This window comes from Rhinolophus ferrumequinum, chromosome 2, assembly GCF_004115265.2.
Source record: "Rhinolophus ferrumequinum isolate MPI-CBG mRhiFer1 chromosome 2, mRhiFer1_v1.p, whole genome shotgun sequence".
Taxonomy (NCBI): Eukaryota; Metazoa; Chordata; class Mammalia; order Chiroptera; family Rhinolophidae; genus Rhinolophus; species Rhinolophus ferrumequinum.
Genome location: NC_046285.1, coordinates 47,184,610 through 47,209,255, shown reverse-complemented (window position 1 = coordinate 47,209,255; position 24,646 = coordinate 47,184,610). Strand labels below are relative to the sequence as shown.

At 40.0% G+C, this 24,646-nt stretch overlaps 1 protein-coding gene across 1 annotated transcript; it reads right to left on the bottom strand.

The window, feature by feature from the left end:
- Window positions 1-113: 113 nt before the first annotated feature.
- FAM162A (family with sequence similarity 162 member A) lies at window positions 114-23,862 on the bottom strand. The gene is made up of 5 exons (XM_033128904.1): window positions 23,706-23,862; window positions 7,369-7,491; window positions 5,579-5,687; window positions 2,683-2,791; window positions 114-376 (listed from the first exon to the last, which is right to left on the bottom strand). Exons 1-5 carry the CDS (start codon window positions 23,737-23,739, stop codon window positions 284-286), a joined length of 468 nt encoding a protein of 155 aa, XP_032984795.1. The 5' UTR covers window positions 23,740-23,862; the 3' UTR covers window positions 114-283.
- Between the last annotated feature and the right edge of the window lie 784 nt (window positions 23,863-24,646).

The window sequence follows — 24,646 nt, the reverse complement described above, 5'->3', positions numbered from 1 at the left end:
AATTAATATTGTAAGTTGAAATAAGTTGTCTCATTTTTCATTCTTTCATTTTATCAAAAAAGCTGAAAGGCTGCATTTAACCTGGATCAAAGCCATGAAATATAGACAAGTCATTTCTTGAAGAAAATTTATTTGTACCTCTAGAGCAGAAATAGGGAAATGCTGTAAGTTTGTACAAACCATACTTTCATGAAATAGATCCTCATACCGCATTCTTTTTAATACAGGGTTGTTGCTGTAACATTCCTGGATTTTCAAAATCCAGCCAACATGGATACCTCTGCTACTCTGTTTTGGCTTTCAGAAGTCCTTCTTCTCTCAGACGAGCTTTCTTTTCTAAGTTCAGGCTTGTTAAAGACTCGTGTCTTTTGGCAGCCTAAAATGAAACAAATTTATACAAGTGATTATTTATGCTGGTTCGGGGAGGATGTAATTCCTTGGCACTGATGTCAGCAGGTTACTAGGGCACGAAGTGGTGTGCTGTGTGCACATGGCACGACAGTCCCCTCCATGTGACTTCTGCGTCCTCTAATGCTATAATGTTCACAGTATAGCAGTCCATCTATTCAAGCAAGAGAAATACTACACCCCCACTTTCTCTTCCTTTCTTGCCTCTTTCGTTAAATCTTCCAGCCTGTCTTCTTTCCTTATAATAATCTATTCCTTTATCTTTCCCTTTTTGTTTTCTGTAGTATTAAATGTTTCTCATTTTCATTTCTATCCCCTTTTCTCCTATCACTTTTCTTTGCTGCTACCACTTCTCATTCCCCAATGCACCTGTATGCTTTCACGCCCTTCTAGCTCCTTACCCCTCTTTTACCAAAAACATGTTGCTTTGGGGACCCCAGACTTCAGCAAATACTGCCACTGATGACTTCCAGCAGTATCTTTCCTACTGTTCATCCTCTGAGAGCAAACGGTGGTGGAGAGGCAACCGTCCTCTTCCCTTGCTTCCTTCCCTGTGACCTGTGAGCTTTTATAAACAGACCACTTACAAAATTTTTATGCCAAATAAGTGAAACTAGCACCCTACGAGGTGGTGGTGTCTTATTTCTGTATAATTTCATGTGTAAATAATTAGGTATGGGAAGGAGAGGAGAAAGGATGGTAAGCTGACAGTGAAAACAAAACATACAATGGCTAATTTCTCTTTTCTAAATCACATTAAGTTCAAAGCTCTCCATTCCAATAGCATTTACAACTTTTTAGACATGGATAGCTCCATAAAAGACAAATCATGTAATTTTATGGTCTGGAACAGGAGAGGAACTCTCTACAGTACAAAGCATGCATACCCTTGGATGAGGCCAGAGGAGACCCTAGGGAGTAATTTGGTCCTGGAGTATTTAAACTCAGCTAGTAAAATCAAGTATATAAAAGCAGTGCAGGTTTCTCAGAATTCTACGAATTCCTATATCCTGTCCACATGCTTCTGCAGGTCTCAATCTGAGAACTAAGCATGAGAGGTCAAAGTAGGAGACAGAAGAAAAATGAAAATGGGGCAGGAACAGTTGTTCCCAGGTCTGCACATTGCCCTTCGTGCACTAAGGTCAGCCTACATGGTCGGTATTTTCCATTGCAAGACTCTTAAAGGGAGCCAGAATTTCACTTCCTTTTACTCTGGACAACTTGGAATAAGGAAGTCAGTTACCACTGGGCCTATATAAGAAACTTTAATATCTGATGATAGATACAAGACATCTCTTTCCACATGGAAGCTGTGATACATAGCATTAGGTGTGGTATTAAAATAAGGGTTTGAGCTTTAGTTGCCTGAGCGCTCCAGCCTACCCTTGCTGATGGCCTGCCCTAGCCAGCCCCCCTAATGTAAGCCAATTCTCTGCAATAAATCTAATATAAACCTCCAAAAACAAAAAATAAGGGTTTAACCAGTGCTGCTACATATGAAACAACTATTTTAATCACAAGGTAGTACAGTATGAAGTTTGTTAACTTACAAACTTGGCTCTAAATTTTAACCTTGCTACTTACTAGCTGTGTGACTTTGGGGAAATTATTTAACATCTTTTAAGCTTCGGGTTCCTTTTTTATAAAACATGCATAGTAAGAGAACCTACCTCTTAGGTTCTTAGAGTTATTGTGGTGATTAAATGAGTTTAACAGTACCTGCTATATAATAAGCACTTAATAAGTGGGAGCAATTTTACTGTCACCTCAATTAGGTTGAGGTTCAAACTGTGGCTCCGCCATTAGGGAGATGCAGGACCTTGGGCAAGTTACTAAAGCTTTCCAAGTTACGTTTCTTCATCAACAAATGAGGTAAAGAGCAGTGATAAGATTGCTCCCCAGGATTATGGCCGTTAGAATAAGGATAAACAAGCCCACGTGCTGAGAGTGCTTCATGGACACACGCGGGGTTACCATCAAATAGGCAGGGTCCTATTTCTTGTTTCACATTATTGATGACATCTGTGATAACTAACACTGTTTTTTACTTTACATAAAACTAATTTAGTCTTTCCCCTTGCCAAAGTTAGAATTTGCTATTTATCTTCAGGCACGATATCCCATGTTTGTCCCTACTATGTCTTATTTTGTTTCTTATAATTTCCTGTGTAGAAAAGTAGCTTCCTCTTCTCAGAGAATAAATACGAGGGTCAACCTCTGATTTCCTCTAGGTACCTCGTGGAAAACAGAGAGAGAGAGGAGGCCCACTCTCACCTTCTTGCCCTCAATGACCATCAGGACGCACCCTGCCACTGTCAGCGCAATCATCACGTAGCTGATCTTCACCCGCATCTTGTTCTTGGCAGCGTCGAGCATCTCAAACCTAACAGTACAAGGAGATCATGAGAGCAAGTTAAAGTTCTCTTCCTGAAGTTGCCAGCAGGATCTAAAGCTCTGTGTACCACACATCGGAAGTGGAGTGGTGCCTATAAATATGAAAAAGGAGGTGGGGCCTGGAGATCTTGTAGGACTTTGGGGAGGTCAGGGCATTTTCACAAATCACTTTATATATAAAATACGACAGCACATATTTAAAGTAGGAAAAAAAGAAGAAGAAAGTATGAAGGTAGAAAGTGAAGCCAGGAACAAAGCTTCTCCCCAGCCCCCTAAAAAAAGGCCAGGCATATGAATCTCTACCTACTATGGTGAGCCCCGATTTTGGCTCTCAAGTTGCACATTGGCAGCCAATGCTAAAAGGGGGGTTAAGAAGGTATTATGTGACATAATGATTATCTAAACAATATCCTGACAACAGATACTGCAACAAGCTTTGTAAGTATCAACACAAAGTACAATTCAGAAGAAAAAACAAATAAGAGAGAGTTAAACAATGTGCTCTTTATACCCAGCGTTCTGCTCTCTGCTTTGAACCAGTAGATTTGAGAATACCCGAACGGCAGAAAAGACCCTCTAAACAATGCTCCTTTAATGTTTATCTTTCAAGTAATGTTTTGCTAACATTGAGTGACAGTGAACTTCAGCTCTTTGGCAAGTGCCTCTTCTAATGTGTCCACCCATGTGCCTTAAGAGAAATTTGAGGATTGGATTATCATTCTTGAGTGAAAGTTGAGAGGCCAAAGAAAGAGTCTAAGGAGAAGACCCCTCCACCTTGGTGATTCTGCAGGTGGGCAGTGGGTTGAAGCTCTACTACCTGAGTGTCTGTTAGACACTCAGGGCCTGTGGAGTCCTAATGGGCCCAGGAGAGAGAACTGGTCTGCTCGGTGGGGTGTGACTAGGAAGTGGTTATCTCTAGATGATGGGATTGGAGTGCTAATTTTCTTTCTTCTCCCCCAGGGTTTTAACACCATACTACATTTGTCATCGCAGGGGTGGGAGGGAATACTTTAAAAATGCTTGAAAGGAAGCACAGGATCCAGAAGGTTGCAGGTGGTAGGAGAACCCTAAAAGCATGTGCACTGTGATGTACGAGCTGGGGCTCAGTGAGGCGGCAATGTGCTCGGAGTTCTCCAGGCACTGAAGTTGGCCTGCAGGGTGGGAGGAACCGGAACGACTGCTAAGGACAGTAAATTGCTCTGTGAAGAGCATCTGAGATCCCACCAACCACACACGACTCAGGTTGACAATATTTTATGTGAATGAGTATTTCCAACTGAAGTGCTGTGATCCCTATGGAAAGTGATCTAGTTTACATGTGAGGGAACGTTTAAAAAGTAAAATGCATTTAAATAAGGCCATGATGTTGCCCTCCATTCTACAGGGAGCCATCAGAATGGGCAAGTGAAGCAGTGCCTGTTCTGAGCTCCCAGCACATGGTAAATGGCTCCCAGGCCCAGAGGAAAACCTTCCAGGGTGACTCACTAGATAGTACTTTGGGCTTGAGGGGATCTGGGAACCACCTACAAGGCTGCCTCAGGAAGTTGTTCCATAGCAGTTTAAAGAGCACCTATTAGGGCCACAGGTATATACCAGCTTGTTTTCTGCTGGGATTTTCAGGAAGAAATTAATTAGGACAGGGAAGAACTTGATGTCATTGATATTTCCAGCATGCTATTATTTCCCAGGAGAGTATGTTGTCACTTGAGCTAAGATGGACGAAGGCTTTCCTGCTGAAATAATTTTAGTGAAAATAATGTGCTATTTAATTTGACTGGCAGAAGCAGAAGGGCTCTGTTTTAAAGCTGTTGTAAACAGAAGGCAAACACTACTTATCTTCTTGAAAAAGATACCTTGAAGGAGCCCAGATCTTTTGCAATCAGGACTTGAAAACAGAAGCCAGAGGGTGTTAGGAATAGCTTCTTTGCTAGAAGAAACGTCCAGGAGCTTCGTCCCACGTCCCTCTCTCTGAAGAGGATGACGCCCCACAGGGGAGGGGGCATCTATCTCTCAGAATCTCTCTTGGCCAAGATGCAATACAATCAGTGGAGGAATGGCCCTCCACGGGGGTGATCTGGTCCCCCAGGGGACACTTGGCAGTGTGTGCAGACATTTCTGATGGCTGTCACTGAGTGCTACTGGCATGTAGGGAGTGACGAGGCCAGGGATGCTGTTACACATCCTAAAATGCACAGGACCGCCTTCTGCAACAAAGATTTTCTGGCCCAAATGTTAACAGTGCTGAGTTTGAGAAACCCCGGGTTGGAGGAACCTGTACTCGTCATCTACAGACTCTAAGAAAGTCCCAAGATCCCAGCCAGAGCTGGGGTTAGGGAGGCACTCTTTCCTGGATCCCAGAAAGAGAATGTGTTGTTTTTAAATACTTTTATGCTTATGATTGAATACATAAGTGGATTTTATAGGATATAGTTATTGTCACTGGTGCCTAACTGATACACCCTGATTAAAAGAATCTAAAAACAGTGAACATTACTGTTTAGTCACATTTCTGTAGCTCTGAGAGGAAATCGTATCAGCTGACTTCAGAGTATCCGACCACTCTTCACTAGGCACTACATATCAATGATAAGACATAGATTTTCCGGCACTGCTTTTATTCCAGGTACTTGCCAAAGAGGAAATATTTAGAGAAGTGAAAACTGTTTTAAAATTTGGTTGAAAGGTTTTAAGTAGTCAGGCTCAGAGGAACTGCTCGTCATTTAAAACGTATCAGTGAGAAATAAAAGCTGCCTACAACCCTAAGTTCGGCACTCACGAGACAGTCTCTGGGATTTCATCTTCCTTTTTGAAGCGACCTGACCATATCAGGATCTTCCTCTCCCAATCCGTAGGTTTGTGTAATGGCACTCTGTGGCTGTAGGTCTCTATGAGAAAAACAAGACATCTTACTTATGTGAGATTATGATTCTCAAATTTACCAAGAGAAAAATGCTATTTGTGCCACTTTAGATCTATTGCGTCTAAATGTATGCCACTTGAGTAGGTTTCATTAGTAAGTTGGAGGTAGAGATAACGATTGGTGCAAAGGGAGAAAAAACCAGGGAGGGTGATAAAGAGAAGAAGGCCAGGGCTGATCTTGGGCGTGACCCAGGAAAAAGGACAGGAGAAAGAGGTAGCAGAGGAAACTGGAGTGGCCAAAGAGGCAGACGAACAAGAAAGGTACAGAATCACAGACTGGAAGAGAAAGTCTGTCCAAGACAGGGGACGTCATGAAGATAAGGAGCAGAAAGTTAGGGCGTCACAGAGTGTCAGGGTTAGAAGGGCCCTTGGCGATCACCCCATCCAGCTCGCACCTTCTGCCTCCATGTCTCTTGCAGACAGACCTACCTGCACACACACTCATTCCCACCTCCGGACCTTTGCTTATGCTGTTCCTTTCACTTAATCAGAAGGCAACAGCAAAAGAACAGGAAAGTCAATAAAGGACCAAAGGTGAGGAAAGAGGTTTAGAAGTTTAGAAACAGTATTGCTGTGGTGTTATCTTTTACTACTTCCAGCATTTGGCACAACATTTGCTGTAGTTTTTTTTTTCTTCTTCTTCTCATTTTAAGTATTACATACCCATTAAAGACAATTCAGACAATTTTCTAAGTCTTATCCCCGTAAGTATATATGTATAATTTATATCAGTATCATGTTGTATGTACACACAATATAAAATTTCATATTCTGCTTGGTTCATTAACATTATAACATTTTCCATGCTGGTGTACATGGTGTTTATAAGCACCATCCCAACAACTGCATAATCTTATCAAGCAGACCTGATGTACAAAATTAATCATTCCCAGTTATTTGACACTTAGATTTCTCATTTTCCTATTATATAAAACTGGGAATATCTTTCCACTCAAAGTTTTTCTCACATATATAGGATTATTCTTTAGGATAGATGCCTAGAAGTGAAATACCAGGACGACGGGTAGAAACATTTTAAGCTCTTACTATATATTCTTGGAGGATAGTTCCTTTCCACTCACCAAGACCTGCCTGGCCCTGGTTAATATACTGCCACGGAGAGTGAATAAGCAAATACTTCTTAGGACCCTACAGTTTACAAATTATATTCCTTCTTCCCATAGTGGTGATAGTGAGAAGGGTCTGAGTTAGGAAGAGGACTAAACAAGCTGAAGTTAATGCCCAGGCCAGAACTTAGCTCTAGTTTTAGTTTACCCAAAATATCATTTCTTGGTTTGGTTCATCTTTGGAGTTCCTTAAAAGATCATTTCTAGGCCACTATTTACTTTGGTGCATCTGTTCTCTTACAAAATACTCCAGTCCAATCTTTGAGGCAAGAGATAAAAATGACAAATAAGGAAAATGAAGAAAGCACTGCTACATGTGATTTCTTCATTTTCCTTATTTGTCCTTTTTAATGAAGAAAGCACAGCTAACGTCAGTACAATTTGGGAGTCTGAACTACATGATAGGGCATAATGCAGGAACCCCTGTGACCACCTCTCTTTTAAGTTCTTTTGATTCCAAATTGTCCTGCTCTTTGGGAGCTGCCTAGTCCATTAACTGGAAAAGCTAACAAAAACTTACGGGATGGAGCTTTTGGACTTTCCTGTGGTTTGGTGCAAAATCCATTTATTCTCTTCAAATCAGAGTTTCTGGTAAGCCTTAGAGACGAGGAAGCATCTCTTTCACATAACCTAAACCAATTTCCTAGAAAAGAGAGAAAAACGTTTCAGAGAAAGAAAATCTGATGTCTCAAAATTAGAAATGCCTGAAAGGTATATATTTCATTTATAAAAATTAACTCAAATGAATATACTATTCTATATGTAAGATACATATACTATATTTACGGCACCATGGGGTGTTGTTTTAAAATATTGATGTGTTGCTGATTAGGAAATTAGGTATTTACAACATAAACATTTTATCAGCTGTAAGTTTTATGAAAGTACCTCACAAGTCTTAGTACAATAATGGTTCTGGTGGAGATATTATGTATTATAGCACCCAACTGTTTAGGCAAAGAAAGATTAGCAACCTTCTAGAAGTGATAAACCAAGATGCCAAGTTGCCAATACTCTTCTGGTAAACTCTGGGTAAGGAGCTGCAACGACAAGGGGTTCTAGAAAGACTTGTTCCTTCTAGAAATCAACTTTGGATGGAGTCATGAATTATGTGTAATATAAAAATTACATATATATACATATAATGTATAAAACTATTACATGTAAGAATATAGGTAATTTTAAAAATCTAAATTCTAAGCACCTATAGAGAGTAGAATTATAAATCTCCACATATTCATCACCCAGTTTCAACAATTATCAATACATGGCCAATAAATATTGTTTCATCTGAACCCCACCTACTCCTTACCCCTTACTGGATTATTTTAATGCAAATCCCAAACATATTAGTTCATTCATAAATACTTCAGTATGCATCCCAAAACAGTAACTTTTCAAAATCGTATCTAGAATACTATTTATATTACTAAAAAATAATTCCTTGTTATCAGCACATTATAACCAAATATTATGATTCCATTTCCTAAGTGGGTTCATAACTTTTTCAGTTGGTTTATTCTAAATAGGTGCAAACATTGAATGTGATTGACGCTTCTTGAGTAGGTCGCCCCGCCTGCCTCCTTCCTTTTCTTCTAATTTATCGAAGAAACTACGTTATTAGTTCTATAGAGTGTATCTCTCAGTTTAGATTTTGTTGATTGCATCTCTATAATGTTAACATATTCCTTTATTTCTTGTAAATAGATTTTTGATGTTTGATCATATTGAAATTAGAATTCTTAGCAGTATCTCATAGGTGTATTGTGTACCCCTAGTGCATGTCCACCAGTTTTGTCTTTTTGTGATATTAAGATTGATCAGTAGGTGATTTCAGTCTGACTCATCCCTTACAAAGTTCCCCATCCACCTTTCATCCAATGTTTTTAGCAGACATTGCTGATTGTTACCTGATCTACTGTTTCAGTAGAGGTTGCAAAGTGGAAGTATTATTTTCCACGTTAACTATTTGGTTATCCTAAGGTAAAAGTTATGTAGAATAAATGTTTGATTCTTTCCCTTTATTTGCCAGTTTTCAAATTAATGAACTGGTTTCCTGGCAACCTCTACAGATGACTTTAAGTATCATAAGGAATTCTTGTATTTTAACACGATATGCTCCAGTCCATTTGCTATTTTTCTTTTTGATACTCAGATGTTCCCATCTTTAGTCACTGGGAACTCTTCTAGGTTGGCTCGTGAGTCCTTTCAGCATGTGCTCAGTGATGACTGATAGCTCCCTTCCTGACAATATGTTCCAGACTCATTTTGAATGCTTCCTGGCCCCGATTTAGAATGAGACATTCCTTCAACGTGCTCTGGTTCCTTTAAAGAGGACATGTTTTTAGAGATGCTCAGGGAGGGCGGCTCGTGGTTACTGGGTTTGTAATATTTCCAAGCCTTTTTAATTAGTAAACAAGCTAGAAAAGACATTCGTTCTTAAGAACTTAAATTTCCATTAGCAATATTCACCGTCAGCCTCAGCATGTAAATTTTAACCAGTCGATAATTAATCAGAATTCAAGCACAGACAGCCAGAAATAGTTCTGATGAGGGTGAGGGGTAACGGAGATAACGTGGTCTGAGTATGGGGCTCATATCAATCAGTTAAAACTCCGTACGACTTGCTGTTCTTCCCATGATTAAGTCATTTTTCTAGGACAAATGCTACTTAGATCATCACAGACCTCTGGTTATTTTCTAGAATTCTGAAAAAGTTGATTTTAAGAATTTTTGGCAGTGTTTTCATTACTTTTACTGGGAGTGGATTTCCAGAGGTCCTTACTCTGATTTACTAGAAGTTGGAACCTCTATTTGTGTATAAAGATCTGTGGTTACCTGCATAAGAGGTCTCATTTATTGCAGTTTTCTAGGTCTGTAATCCCAGAAAGCTTTGCCTGGGAAAGTAGATAAATTACAATTGAGCTCAGCTTGTTTCCTCATTTTAAATGTGGATAGTGTAGCATTTACTTCACCAGGGCTAATTTGAGGGTTAAATAGAAAAAAATAAATATGAGAGCATTTGGCAAGATGCTTGACACACAGCAGGCACTCTAAATATTAAGTTTGTTTTTTGAAACACTACTTAAACCATTAATCTTCAAAACATTTCCAGAGCACTTTTCAATTTTATCCCTAAAGTGGTCAGAATTTCTGACCAAGGTAATTATACAGTTACCAGGACATGAGAAAATTCTATGAAACTCTTCAATAGGCTTTCTTTTTTTTCACAGCTCAGAATTAAAACAAAATTATTTAATGCTGTGATTCTCAAACTTCAGTGTGCATCAGAACAACCTGAATGGCTTGTTAACACACAAATCACTTTTTCAGAACCAATAGTTTTGGAGTGGAGGTTCGATCTGTACTTCTAACAAGTTCCTCAGTGAAGCTGCTACTTCTGGTTTGGAGTTACAATTTGAGAACCACATTTTTTTTTCAATTGTGTTAAAATATACATACCACAAAATTTACCATTTTCACTATATTTAAGAATACAGTTCTGTGGCATTAAGTACATTCACATTGGTGTGCCACCATCACCACCATCCACCATCACTACCATTCATCTCTAGGACTTTCTCATCTTCCCCAAAGAACCACTGGTTTAATGAGACCTATGATGTCCATTTCACACCATCCTGTCCCATTCCCCTCTGGCAGACACTAAGACAGAAGGGTAACTGGCAGTGAGCTAGATGGACTCTGCTCTCTAAACAGGAAACAGAAAAAGAATCAATAATTATTTCCTTACGGAGCTGCCCTTCCCCATCCCTCTTAGTTACAACAGAAGCAATTTAGGAAAATGGAACAGAACAGAGGTAGTTGAGGAGAACAGAAGTTGCTTCTCAGCTGTTTGGGTAATAATGATAAAGCAAAAATGCTAACATGTATACTTACTATCAGTCACATAAATGCATGTTTGGAGATATTCATTCAACAAATAATAACTGAGTACCTATCATATCAGGCATTGTTCTAGGCAATATGCAAAAACAGATAAAAATCTATGCCAGTAGAACTTACATTCTATTGGAGAGAAAGTGTATGTATGCATACAGACGTATGTATATATGTCTGCATATATAGTTAGCAAGTGCCAGAGAGAAAACATTAGCAATGGGGACAGGACGGATCTGTATGCTTGTAATGGAGTGTGTGAAATTTCACACAGGGTAATCAGGAAGTCCTGTTTGAGAATGCCACTTTTGAAGGAAGTGAGGGTGCTAGCTTTACGTATCTACCATGTTTCCCTGAAAATAAGACCTCACTGGAAAAGAAGCCCTAGCATGATTTTTCAGGATGCTCGGAATATAAAATAAGCCCTACCGTATTTCCCCAAAAGTAAGACAAGGTCTTATATTAATTTTTGCTCCAAAAGACGCATTAGGGCTTATTTTATATTACAAGCATCCTGAAAAATCATGCTGGGGCTTATTTTCTGGTTAGGTCTTACTTTCAGGGAAACATGGTATATACAGAATTCTGATGGAAACCTATTCCATACAGAAACAATGGTAAGTGCAAAAGCCCTAAAGTGATTCTAGAGACCATAATGAGGCCAGAGTGGCTGGAACAGAGTAAATAATGGGAAGAGAAGTGGGATTTGAAGTCATAGAGGTACCTGAGGTGGAAGGAGGAGACAGCGGCTTGAAGGCATGAAAGGTTTAACTGGATGAGAAAATATCTCCCAACTTTTTCTTACTACAACTTCAACTGGATGCCAATAATTTTTACCTCCCTAAAGTATAAATGCTGATTAAAACACACACAATCTTATACATAATAGACGGCATTAAAAAATAATTAAAAAAAACTGACATCACTAAAACAACGAAGTACTTAATGTGATCTCAGTTTTTACTTTATGATTACAAAAAAAAAAAATGAAAGCATAAACGTTTTAGAGGTAGTATATTTTGCCTTAGACATCCAAGCCAGAAATTTTCCATCTTCTGGTGGATCACAACTAAAAACATACAACCCAAAAGGAAAACAGCCCTTTAACCCTGACTGCACTTGCAGCCTGTCCCTGGCTGACAGCGCTGCATCCCCAGGGCCTCAGCAGGAAGTCAAGATGAAGCCTCACAGCTGCCTCGAAGGCTCGGACTGGCAAAAGGCTGGTTACGCTTAAGGGTAGAGGCTCTCAAACTTCAGTGTGTATCGGAATCACCCAGAAGACTTGTAACACAGATTACTGGACCTCATTTCCAGAGTTTCTAATTCAGTAAGTATGGGTGGAGCCTGAGACTCTGCATTTCTTTCTTTTTTTTTTTTTTTTTTTTTTTTTTAATATTTTTTTATTTTTTTTAATTTATTGGGGTGACAATTGTTAGTAGAATTACATAGATTTCAGTTGTGCAATTCTGAATCACATCATCCATAAATCACACTGTGTGTTCACCACCCAGAGACAGCTCCCCTTCCATCACCGTACATTTGGGGGATGAGGGTGAGGGGGATCAAATGTACGGAGACTCTGCATTTCTAACAATTTCCCAGGTAATGCTGATACTGCTGGTCTGGGGCTCAGTGTGACAACCAGTGCCTTAGAGGTATTGCTGCTAGCTAGAGGATGGAACGGGTCAGCTGGGATCAGGCTGGTTCAAGTACTGGCTTCTGTCTTGTTGTCCCTCCTTTCCAACCTCATGATGGACAGTATAGAAAGGTGGGGATGCCTTTTTTCCTCAGAATCTTGCAAGATCCTCCTGGAGATAACCATGAGTGATGTGACCTGGGACATGACCAATTTTTGGAATTAGTGATGATAAACGAAGGTTCAATGAATGCTGGAAGAGAAAGAGGCTTTTAGAAGATTATCTAATTTAGGGTTTCATAATCGGTGTCAAGATCAGTTGTCAGGTGTGTTGCAAGTGTGTTGCCAGCTATGAAGTTTGCCAATGATTTGCTTAAAAATAAAATCATGGATTTGTTAAAACCCATAAAACTGTACATCACAAAAAACTTTACGCAAATTTTAAAATATCAAAACCAAGACGTTGGGGGGAATTCCACAATGGAAGGAGACAAATGTATCTTAGTATTAGACATATAGGACATAACCTAACCTCATGACTTTCAAGGTGGGGAAAAAAGTAGCTGACCTAATTAACTTTGGAAAACATTGTTTTGATTGGAAACTGTAAGACTAAACACAAAAAGAACTATACATAATCACTGTACTCTAACTGGCCAATTCGTTTCTTACAGGAGCACGGGTTAATGATTCTAAAAACTACAAGCATACTAGGGTTGAACAAACAAGTAAATAAGGAAATAGTGTTGAACAAATAAGTAAACAGCCAGATTTCTCACTGTCAGAGAAAGAAGTTCCAAAAGCAAGGGTGGAAGGCTAGAATGAACCCTGTGGTGCTGGATCAGTCAGAGAACTCAGTATGAACTCTTTTAGCTTTATAAATATATGTATTTGTATATATAGACAGGAAGATGATATAAGATAGACAGATGGACAGATATAGACATAATTATGTGTATACACAGGGCTTAGTATACATACATGTATTTCCCAGCTCCACCCACTGGGTGGGCCTGGCTCCAGTGACACTTCAGTACCAACAAGCACACTCAGTGCCCAGACCTTGGTTTCTAAATGCCATTACCCAATAAAAGGAACTGGGGCTCCTTAGAGAAAAATGGTTGGTTCTAGGCTGGGGCAGAGAAAATGTAAGATGAACTGGCAACATTCTGTAGCACCAGAAAGGAAAAGTGTTCAGAAAACAAAAGGATGGGGTCATGTAGAGGAACACAGGAGCTGATCTGATAGAGTCTAAACTGGACTAATTTGAGCAACAAAATAAATGAGGTAATATAGATTATAACTTAAGGTATAAAATATACAAGTCCATACAATTTTTAATTTATCCACTTTTGGATAAATTTGTTTCCATGTGTCTGGAACACTGTAAGCACTCAACAGCTGTTGAATGAATACGGGTGTCTTTTTGATTCTCAAAATTTGATGTTCCTATGAAATCAACTTGGGTAGTAGCTCATTAAAAATCCAGATTCAGATTTTGTAAGTCTGAGAGTGGGTGGGAGCTGACAGTCTGCATTTCTAAAAAGCTCCCAGGTAATGTCAACCACAATAACTGGATGAATGAAAAAATGGGGGAGAAGAGATAAATCTTCCTTAAAGAAAAATCCCAAATATATGGAGATACTCTTCCGTCCTGGACTCCTTTCCCTTTAATTGTGGATTGGACTTAGTGACTTGCTTCCAAAGAAAAGAGTATGGAAAGGAAAAAACAGTAACTTTGCAAGGAAGAAACAAACCGGCCAAGGTTAAAATCACCAGTCATAAAATCATGTGGATATTATGTACTAATACAATGTGATGAGAAGGGCACATTAGCTCTACTCTTTATTCTTTCCCAAACTCCTAACCGCAGTCTCATGGTAAGAAAGCATCAAACCCAAATTGAGAGACATTCTACAATATATCTGACAAGTATTCTTCAAAACTGTCAAGATCGTAAAAATCAAAGAATGTAAAACTGTCACAAACCAGAAGAGACTAAAGAGACATGACAACTAAATGCAACGTGATATCCTAGAATGGATGCTGAGACAGGAAACAACAGACTAACTGGTGACAACCGAATAAAGTCTGTCCTTTAGTTGATAGTAATGTACTAACGTTAATTTCTTAATTTGACAAATGTACTGTGGTTATGTAAGATGTTGATATTAGAGGAAACTGGGTGAGGGCTATACAGAACTCTGTACTATCTTTGCTGCAACTTTTCTGTAAATTAAAATTATTCCAAAATAAAACAAATGTGAAAAACAGGGTACATAGGTATTAATTATATCTTGTTTTTACTTTATACATCTTTTATAAATATTTTACATTTACTTGATATTTAACGTTTAAAAATTAGAATTTGATGTTATCGCTATTAAAATGTCAGTCGCTCACTTGCATCCCAATGATTTTGGAATGGAAGAGAAAAAGAAAGGAATGGGGTCTAATAGGAAATGTGCCCAATTCACGGTAGATCAGAGCTATGCAGGTGAAGATTATCTGACTAGTGTACCTTGGTGGAAATGAGATGAGAAAATTATACAAGAGAATATCTATCTTGTCATACCTTGCTATTCTCAAGAGTGGTTGACATTACCCAGGAGATTTTTTTGGAAAGGCAGACTCTCAGCTACCACCCCCAGACCTACAAAACCTAAATCTGTACTTTTAAAGAGATATCCACGTGATTCACAGGAGCATTAAATTTTGAGAATCAAAATGACACCCATATTCATTCAACAGTTGCTGAGGACTTACGTGTGCCCGACACATGGAAAGCAACAGCACATCTCTAAAGTCTAGGACAGCGCTACCCAGTCTCAGCTGGGAGTGTCGCTGAAATAGATTCTCAGACTCCAGCCCAAACCTTCAGAATCTTCTGAAGTGGGGCCTAGAAAAATGTTTTTACAAGCCCTCCACGTGATGCTTATGCATACTCAAGTTTGAGAAGCACTGCTCTAGAAAAGTGGATTTCAAACTTTGCATATTGGAATCACTAGAGTACCTTAAAAAAAAAACGCACAGGGTCATCCCAGACCAATTAAATCCCAATTTCTGGGAGCGGGACTCTGGCATTAATGTTTTTTAAGAGTCCCTAGGTAAGTGATTCTCTTGCACTGCCATGTTTGAGCTCACTGCTCTTCAGCACAAACAGCTAGCGAGAGTCCCAGCTGAACACAAACTATATGCGTGACCAGGGAGCACCAGCGCAGCTTCATCTGTCTCTGGCTGGGCTCAAAAATCCCTCTTTTCAACAGTTAATTTACTGAACAGAAGCTCTGCTTTACTTCTAATTTCTGAATGTCAATAATGTGTAACTTATTACACTGACAGTTTGGAATCCCTATGGAGTACGATCAGCTTTCAGATTTTTACAGAGCACGTGGTCTCTAATACACCACTCGGTCCTTGAGAACATGCAGTGAGAACTGTTCTCTAGTTGCCTTACCTCATCTCCTGTGGAAAAGGCTTTATTTCACATTCCTCTTGCAAAGCAGCTGGCCGCCCATCATGGGTAAACACAGCCAGTGTCTGTCTCACAATCAATGACCAGATCTGATCCTGTACACTGTTGTTTGCCCATGCACCTCGTTCTCTCTTCCTGGTGTTCCAGAAGGCCAGTAGCTGCCATGACCTCCGCTGGGAGAAGCTTGTTTCTGGGACAACGTTCCTCTTTTCCATGTCTCATGGAAAGATTTCCTAATCTAAATACTTGGTTCTCATGCTAGGCCACAGATGCCTATTTAATCCTGTTAGAATTGAAAAGGATATTGCTAGTCCTACGATTCTGCTGTGCTAGCAAAGGGCAAGTCTGAGGCAGGAACTTTGAAAGTTTGTTTTGTGAATCAGAGTCCACTTTAAGTCTCAGAAAGAAAAAGCTATGTGTATGCCTATCCTGAGGACAGCGAGGTTCCTATACGTACGCTATCTCATTAATACGGTATAATTACTATGAATTGTATGTCTTATGTTTGTAGCTACTCAACAGACCTAGTAGAAAGAATGGTTAAATTAGGGTAATTATGCCGTTAGAGAAGTTGGAGCTCTTATTCCTAACCAGAGCTCATTTAGAATAGAGAACCACTGATTTAGTTTCCACATTAGAAACAAAGCTGGACTGCCTAAGGGGCTGACCACAACAAAGCAAATGAACAAACCTGAAATACTAACTTGCTCTGAGCTTTCCCAATGATTAGACCTGAATGGCTTGCTATCTCCTGTCTGCAACTGTTCTGAAAAGGGATGGACTTTTTTTCTGGCGTCAAATGTGGTTTGCCCTGCTCTTGTATGTGACACAGACTTCTGGGTCTAGGGCCCGGCTGTCACTCACAAGCCTAACTCTTAGCTCTGCCTTGCTAACCAGGCCCCTGCCCCTGCTGACGTTCTAGGGCTCAGAATTGAAGTGAGGACAATGGCCTACTCCCTCTGGCTCTGTATGGTGGCTGCCCATGCGCCCTCACAGTGAGAGGTCTGTATCTGCCACGCCCCCAAGAGGATTTGGGAAACAGGCAGAGCAGTTTTGAGCAGAAAAACAATAATAATGATGTTTCTGGAAGATAAATCTGAGTGCAGAATGCAGCGCAGGACTGGGGTGAGGGACAAGGAGGGGGAAGGGAGCAGGAGTGGGAAGACATGAATAAGGAACCTCCTAATGAAGAGAACTTAACAGATGTGAAAAATATTAGGGAGGGAAAATTGGCAAGACAGATCGACATAATGAGTTCTGTGGGCTGGCTAGAACCCTAATCACCATTTGTAACACTGGTTCTATGGGAAAAATCTTTTAGAGTAGAAAAAACAGATTTATAAATAAATCTTTGGAACCTGGCCAGTTTTTAAGTTTGGGGGGGGACTATGGAAAAAAGTCTTGCAAGTCTATGTATCTGGTGGCTAAACTTCAGTGAAATGGGGCCACTCCTTGGTGAACGATTTTCTTCCCATTAACATTCCAGCCCACTCTCTACAGGGGCTATCTGAAACTCTCTTGGCCTTCACTGTTGACCTAAATTAGCTTTGTGACAGAAACAGATTCCCTATCTCTCCATCTGTTTTCTCCTCCTTCCTGGCAGGCTAGTCCTTCCAGGCAGGCTAAGACCTGCTACTAATATTATATTACATTATATTACATTATATTACATTATATTACATTATATTATATTATATTATATTATATTATATTATATTATATTATATTATATTAATTATATTATACCTGGTCTTATATTATACTAAAATAATACCAGGTCTTATATTAATTTTTGCTCCAAAAGACACATTAGAGCTGATGGTCTGGCTAGGTCTTATTTTCGGGGAAACACGGTAGTAAACCCTTCCATCTGTGATCCCTCTTATTAGGAAGTTGTACCAAACTTATCTCACAATCCTCTCTCATCTCGGATCCTTCCTTTCCACTGACCTTTTCATGCCAAACGGTGCTTCCCTGCTCTTAAAAAACAAAACTTGAAATCATAAAAGTAAACCTTGCTCATTACAGGCATTTGGAAGCTAAAAAAAAAAAAAAAAAATGTATGAAGAAAAATAAAAGCACCCATAATCACACTCTCCAGGAATAACAATGTGGTGTATTTCTTCCATACTTTTTCCTGTGCTTATACACAACATATACATTTTTCATAATCACATAATACTATATCTTGCTTATTTCACAAACACTTTTCCTATATACTAATTTAAAAAGTTGCTAGTTGTATAACATCCAACAAACAACTCAAATTCAATCATTCCCTATGACAGGATTTGTCTCCCATTTTTCAGTATTACAAATAATGTTTCAGTGGACGGTTTTCTACACAAATTTCTGACGGCATTGCTGATTATTTTCTTATATAGAATCCTGGTAGTAGAGGGCTAAAGGGTCTGAGGGTTAAAAGATATGAACACTTTTATGATTCTTAATATAGATAACCAACTGCTTTCTAGATAGGCTGAATGGATTTACACTTCTATCAGTAGTTGATGAAAATTCCTACTCATCACACCACAGTGGCACTGGGAGTCCACTGTCTTGGATGAAACACTCAGTTGTTCTCAACAGCTCTTATAAATAAAATACTAATCTCCTTGCTTTCATAGCTCAAATGGCTGAATAGGTGGCATGTACTTACTACCTTCACCTCGCCTCACCACCCACACATTTTACTACAATGTTTCCTCCTCCACTCATTTTACTAAAATTGTTGTAACAACACTCGTGATATGAATATGTTTTTTAGATTCTAGTATAATTAGAGTTGTATAACTCTTCCCATCTTTGTGGCCATTTGACGCTGCTGAGCTCGTCCTTCTATAAGGATTCAGTCCCTCCGGACATTCTACCACATTGTCTCTTCATTCCTGACCTCCATGATCCATCTTCTTTAACAGCCTCCTTGCCACTTCCTATTACTTATGTCAGGCCTCCAAGGTTCAGTCTTTGCCTCTATTCCGCACTGATGGCTCCCATGTATTTCCCTAACTTTACCTCTCCTTTGTCCTAAGGTCTTTGACTGAGAGATACAATCTTTACCTTATAACTCCATGCTACCTACCACTCAATAAAGTACCATCCTCTTGGCCAAACCAGTATCCCTTCCCAACTTGTTTCTTTTTGAAAATGGAGCAACATTTCTTCAGTTCTCCATGCTCAAAAACGTCAGTCTTTAAGTCCTCCCTTAAATTACTGTCTCAAACCCATACAAATAATTTCAAAATACTTCCCGAATATGTTCCTCTTTTGTCACTTACATCATCACCTCACACATAGATTACCGTAGTAGCTTCACAAGTAGCAGCTATTCATGTTGTATGCAGCGGCCATGTTAATTTTCCAAAAATATTTCCTTAATGACTTCTGCTTAAAGGCTTCCTTTTTGTCCAAATTCATCTGGTTCAAAATCCTCAAAAAGCCATACCTATCTCCTAGTACCTTCTGACCAAAATCCAAGGTAATCCTTTCTCCCCCATACCCTCTCCAGACTCATTACTACCCCTACCTTTGCTCATGTAACTTTCCCATCCCTTCTATTTCAATGAAGCCTTCAGTAGATAATCATAACCAACACGGCTTCTCCTTTCTTTGAATTTTTAAAGCCAGTCGTATGCTGGCTGTTGGGAGGGGGCTGGTGGGGAAAAGCCCTGATTTGCAGTGTTTGCCAAACACCGTCACCATGGCAGATTTCAAGCTACCAACGTAACAACACTTTGTAAAACTGGGATGAGATGTGCAATAAAGCCACTAGGAACCAGCTCCAGGACACCACAGCGAAACTCAAAATCTGTTCTGTCATCTAGAACTTAATATAGTCATGTATAAGCTCAGTTGTATTATATAGATATGCTTGTTCACTGAAATAAACTCGAGCCCTAGGAGGAGTGGCAGCCCACTCATTTTAGAGCTTTCATAGTATACAGGGCACAAAGCATGGGCTCAGTAAAAACCTGTTGGCAAGATCTGGAGGGAGAGATAAGCAAAGCCAAAGACTGGAGCAGTAAAAATGGTAGGTACTCATTTAGAGTTGGTTAGCAAGAACAAGCCAAAAGAACAATGAATGTAGTGGCAATAAAATCAGAATGGGAGCCAGCAGATATTGGTTATGGCCCACTGGTGTACGCGTGCGTCCCTTGGCAAGTCAATTTCCTTCTTGGTCCTTAAGTTTCTTCATCTTTAAAATGAGGGACTGGACTACAAGACTTTTAAGGGATTTCTTGACTCCAGTGCTCAGTGATGTGGGTTAAACTGACAAGGAGGCTGCCCATGGTCCATTGCATTGGTATAAAAATAATCATAAATTCATTTTAAAATCTGCTGACGTCAAAGGCATTTAGGACAGTAAAATTTTTCTGAAGGTGTGAAGAAACATTCTTATAAGGCCATTCCATTCCTTTGACCTAATAATTTTTCTGTGTAGTAAGACACAATGTCCTAAGGTTATATCTCTTTTATTCTATACTTTCAGAAAGGAGGTAAGAACACCTACCTTATATTTGAAGCATGTTCAAAGATATTTCCCAGTGTCTCTCTTCCAAAAAATATCTAGTGCCTGTCTACTGTGAGCTGGACACTAAGTGCTGAGGATTTAGTAAAAACACAACAGATCCAGTCTTTACCCTCACGAAACCCACAGAAATGTGGGCCAGTAGCCATTTAGCTCCAAATCATTTTTAACTTAGAGTACAGATTGCTCTGAGTAATGGATATAGGCTATGGATCCTCTTTCCCAAAAACAGGTACATAATCATAAACATTTGAATATAACTGTATCTTATATATATAATAATTTCAGAGGTCCACAGGACCTTTCATCTATGAAGGAGTCCAAGAATTGTAAGTTAACCCTGATCTATATCTACAAAACAAACAAATTCAAGCTCAGAAAAGTCCATTCGCTAAAGGAGTATGCCAAAGATTTCCAACAGAAACAATAAAAAATAAAGGTCCATCATTTAAGGATTAAGCTTTGGCTATTTGAAATTTCACTCACCTAGAGTATCTTATTCCAAATAATATTCTGGATAACTGAGGTATACAGTCATTCCTTGGTATCTTATGGGCACTGCTTCCAGGAGCCCCTTGGAAACCAAAATTCAAGGATGCTCAAGTCCCTTATATAAAATAGTATAGTATTTGCATATAACCTACCCACATCTTCTGGAATGCTTTCAATTACCTGTCAAATACTTTTTAATACCTAATACAATGTAAATGATGTAAATAGCTATTATATTGTTCGGGTAATAATGACAAGGAAAAAAGGGTACATGCTTAGTACCGATGCAACCACCATAGGCCTAACGACACAGTACACATCAGCAACAAGGCAACATTTTTCTGAGTAGTTTTGATCCATGGTTGGTTGAATCTGTGGTTGGTTGAATCCGTGGGTAAGAGGACCAATTGACTATACCTACATTATCTGGTTAAGGCTGCTTGTTAAATCAGTCTTCTTACTTGAAAATCCAATTGCATCTAAATGTGTATTTCCCTTTCACAAGTAAATCTGCATTTCGTGACTCTGTCATTTCACAAGAGAGACACCAAATTAGCCGGGGACAAACACATATACACCCTTGTTGTGAATAAACAGCTTGAACAAAGCAAAGAGCACAAGATCCAGAATTAGAAGGCAGGCTTATCTCCTGACTCTAACACTGTGCAAGTCATTTAATCCTCTGACCTGTTTCTTTACTTGTCAAATGGAGAAGGGATGATAAGATTGACCGAAGAAGGCTTCTGAGAGAAATCAGTCAAGTAAAATAATACATGTCAATGTATTTAGCTATAAAATACAAAAGTGGGCAAAAGTGGGTGAAAGACTGGATTGTTTGGACTTGCTCACAAAACATTCAGATATTCAGGGAAGATCATTTGGAAAGAGCTGCTCATATAACATCTTTAGTGGATCTGTCTGGAGTGAAACTGTTCTTAAATGGCTCATGGAATTTTGAGTGAGTGCCCGACAAAAGTTCTTAAACATCGCAAGTCTGCAGAGAGGCTTTGGAATCTTTATAATGCATAAATACATTCTCAAGGCAAGATGATGAACTACTTATAAACATCCAGTCTTAGCTGCTATGTAGTCAAAGTCACTTTCACTCAGTCTATTTCAGTGTTTTTACAGAGTGATGGTTCTTTCACTTGCCTTGCTGAAAAGCTTTGTAACAGTTAACTGGATGTACAGTAGTCCCACCTTTTCCACAGGGGATACACTACAAGACCCCCAGGGCATGCCTGAAACAATGGATAGTACCAAACCCTATCCTACACATCCTACACCTAAGTACATGTCACGGCTTCTCGTTGGCATATCCGAATTGCCAGCATCATTACCCTGGCGCTTTCGGGCCATTATTAACTAAAATAAGGGTGACTTGAACGCAAACACTGCGGTATCAAAACTGCCAATCTGATAATCAAGACAAGTACTAAGTGACTAACAAGCTAGTAGTGTATACAGTGACGAAATGCTGGCTTGCCTCCTGGGTGAGTTAGAATGGAAAAGTGCAAGATTTCATCATACTACTCAGAACAGCCCCAAACTTAAAATTTATAACTTATGGAATTTTCTATATAATATTTTCAGACCATGATTGACCACAGGTACCTGAAACCAAGGGAAGCGAAACCACTGATTGGGGGGACTAGTGTATACAAAAGATTTTTGGCGAATTAGTTCAACAAAGCTGAACAAATCAATGAAATCAATCTCTTTTAGTGGAGGGGGTATTTGTGCTAAAGGACGTAAATAACATTCTCCAGTTTGAAACCGTTTTTCAGTCCACTCTCCATTGGAAGGCAAAGTAAGCCAGGTATGTAAAGGTAACTTTTTTTTTACATTACTTCATTTATAATGTACATTTACATAATTTCCATAGCCAAGTTTGGGGCCATTCTTCCTTTAAACTTTGAATTAAAGAACTTTTTAGTAATTTGATACCAAGGAATAAGAGATCAATATTATGCCTTATCGAAACTCATAAAGGTGACCAAAGGAGTGACTGGCATTAGTGCCTAGTAAAGAGCCAAGAGGCAAACGCTGACTTCTTAGCTTCTACTAAGCAAGGCTCTGCTGGTACCCCAAGAAAGCAAATTAAGCCCTGACTTCAAATACCCATTATATAAATGTCAACGTCAACTAGGAAAACAAACCACAGATCCTGCATTGACGTAATACTTTCCTCCAAGAAATTCGAAGCACTTAATTGTAGAATTATTTAAAAGAAATATATCCCCCATTTTAAGAAAACAATTATTATTCTGTGAGATCTTAATACCCTTGCCTACTAATCAGACACTAAACAGGTAGAAACTCCAGACTATAGGTTCTCCGCTGAAAGCTGGGATAAACCCTAGAGATGGGGGCGAGGGGAGACTCACGACTCAAGTGGAGTAACGGAGGAGAGAGGTGAGGATGGAAAGCTGCATGAATCCGGCAATGAGCGGGGGGGTGGGGGTAGTTCTAGGGATGGCAGTTACCTTAAGAACTGAGCTCCGAGGAGGCTAGTGATGGAGCAGAGGGAAGGAATGGAGGAACAAGGGGTCAAAAGTTGGTGGGAGCGGGGTGGATGGAGAGCCAGGTGTGAGGGTCACTCTGTCCCAGCCCCCAGTGTTTGCTTAGCAATTGCTCGCTCAACCCTTGCTCACTCCCATTACTGCTACCTTGCGGGTAGGATTCCGAGCAACTTGAGCGGAGTGCGTGATGCCAAGCAACTACCAGGCCCGCAGAGGCTGCAGGATTCCTCGAACCCTAGTGGCCGAGCTGGCTTCCCGCTCCCCCCGCCCCCCGCCGCCCCAAGCAGCACGACCCGCGTCTCACCCGCCGCCAGGCGCAGGCCGCGGAGGCTTCCCATGGCCGCCTACTCCGCCGACCAGTACAGCGCCTCGGGGGCGGCGGTGGCGTGGGTACACTCAAAGTCACTCAGTGCCGCAGCAGGAAGGACAGGGCTGGCGCTGGCGGGCGGGGCGTGTGGGACGTGAGGGCGGAGCGAGAGGGTCGTGCGTGACGCACTGGGCGCGGGGCGTGTGGGACGTGCGTCTCGTGCAGAATACGCGGGCAGTGCCGTCCTGCCCGGTCCTGCCCGGCGCAGCGTTTGGTGTTGGAGTCTGGTGATAAATGGGCCTTTGGAATATTATTATTTGCGTCTACGAAAGTCCCCGTTTAAAATAGAAGAAAAGTAATATGGTCATTGTAAACTTTATGAACTGTAGACGCCCGAAATCACAGGGCCTAGTGGTTAAATCAGTGTTTCAGTACAGTGTTCTTCCAGTGTTTTCAATGAATACGTGCCTTTATCAGAAACGCATAACTGGGGCCTAGTGCCCCAATCCCTGTGGGATTTGGGAGTGTCTCTCAGGCTGAGAAATTAGCATGTGTATTTCCTATTGTTTTCTATTTACCTAGTTTTGTAAAACCAAACATTATTTCCACACATAAACACTTTATTCAACCCTTATCCACCCGCACTGCCAGAAATGTATTTTCTTGCTATTTCTTAGTGGTCCCAAATTCTTAAGGAGCAAAGGCCCCTCTGCTCAAGAGCCAAGAGGTAGATAATGGAGTGGGAGGGTTAAGGAAAACCACATCTACTCTAGGTTTCCTCCTCGTGCGACCTAGTTGGTACAAACAGGAAATTGTTTCTATAAGATGGGATTAGTGTAAGATGATCCATTCAAATTCTGACATTCTTCGATCCATGCATTTGGGTCGGTTCCAGGAAGACATGTTAAAGGGGTAAGGATGGGAAAGAAAAAAAGACA

Bases quoted from the DNA above. Each gene is read 5' to 3' on its own strand.
- FAM162A (XM_033128904.1), bottom strand. From the start codon at position 23,739: ATGGGAAGCCTCCGCGGCCTGCGCCTGGCGGCGG. The intron at 5,688-7,368 runs GTAAGTTTTTGT...TTTTTCTCATAG, and splicing joins AAGTCCAAAAGCTCCATCCC to AGACCTACAGCCACAGAGTG. The intron at 2,792-5,578 runs GTGAGTGCCGAA...TTGTACTGTTAG, and splicing joins GAAATCCCAGAGACTGTCTC to GTTTGAGATGCTCGACGCTG.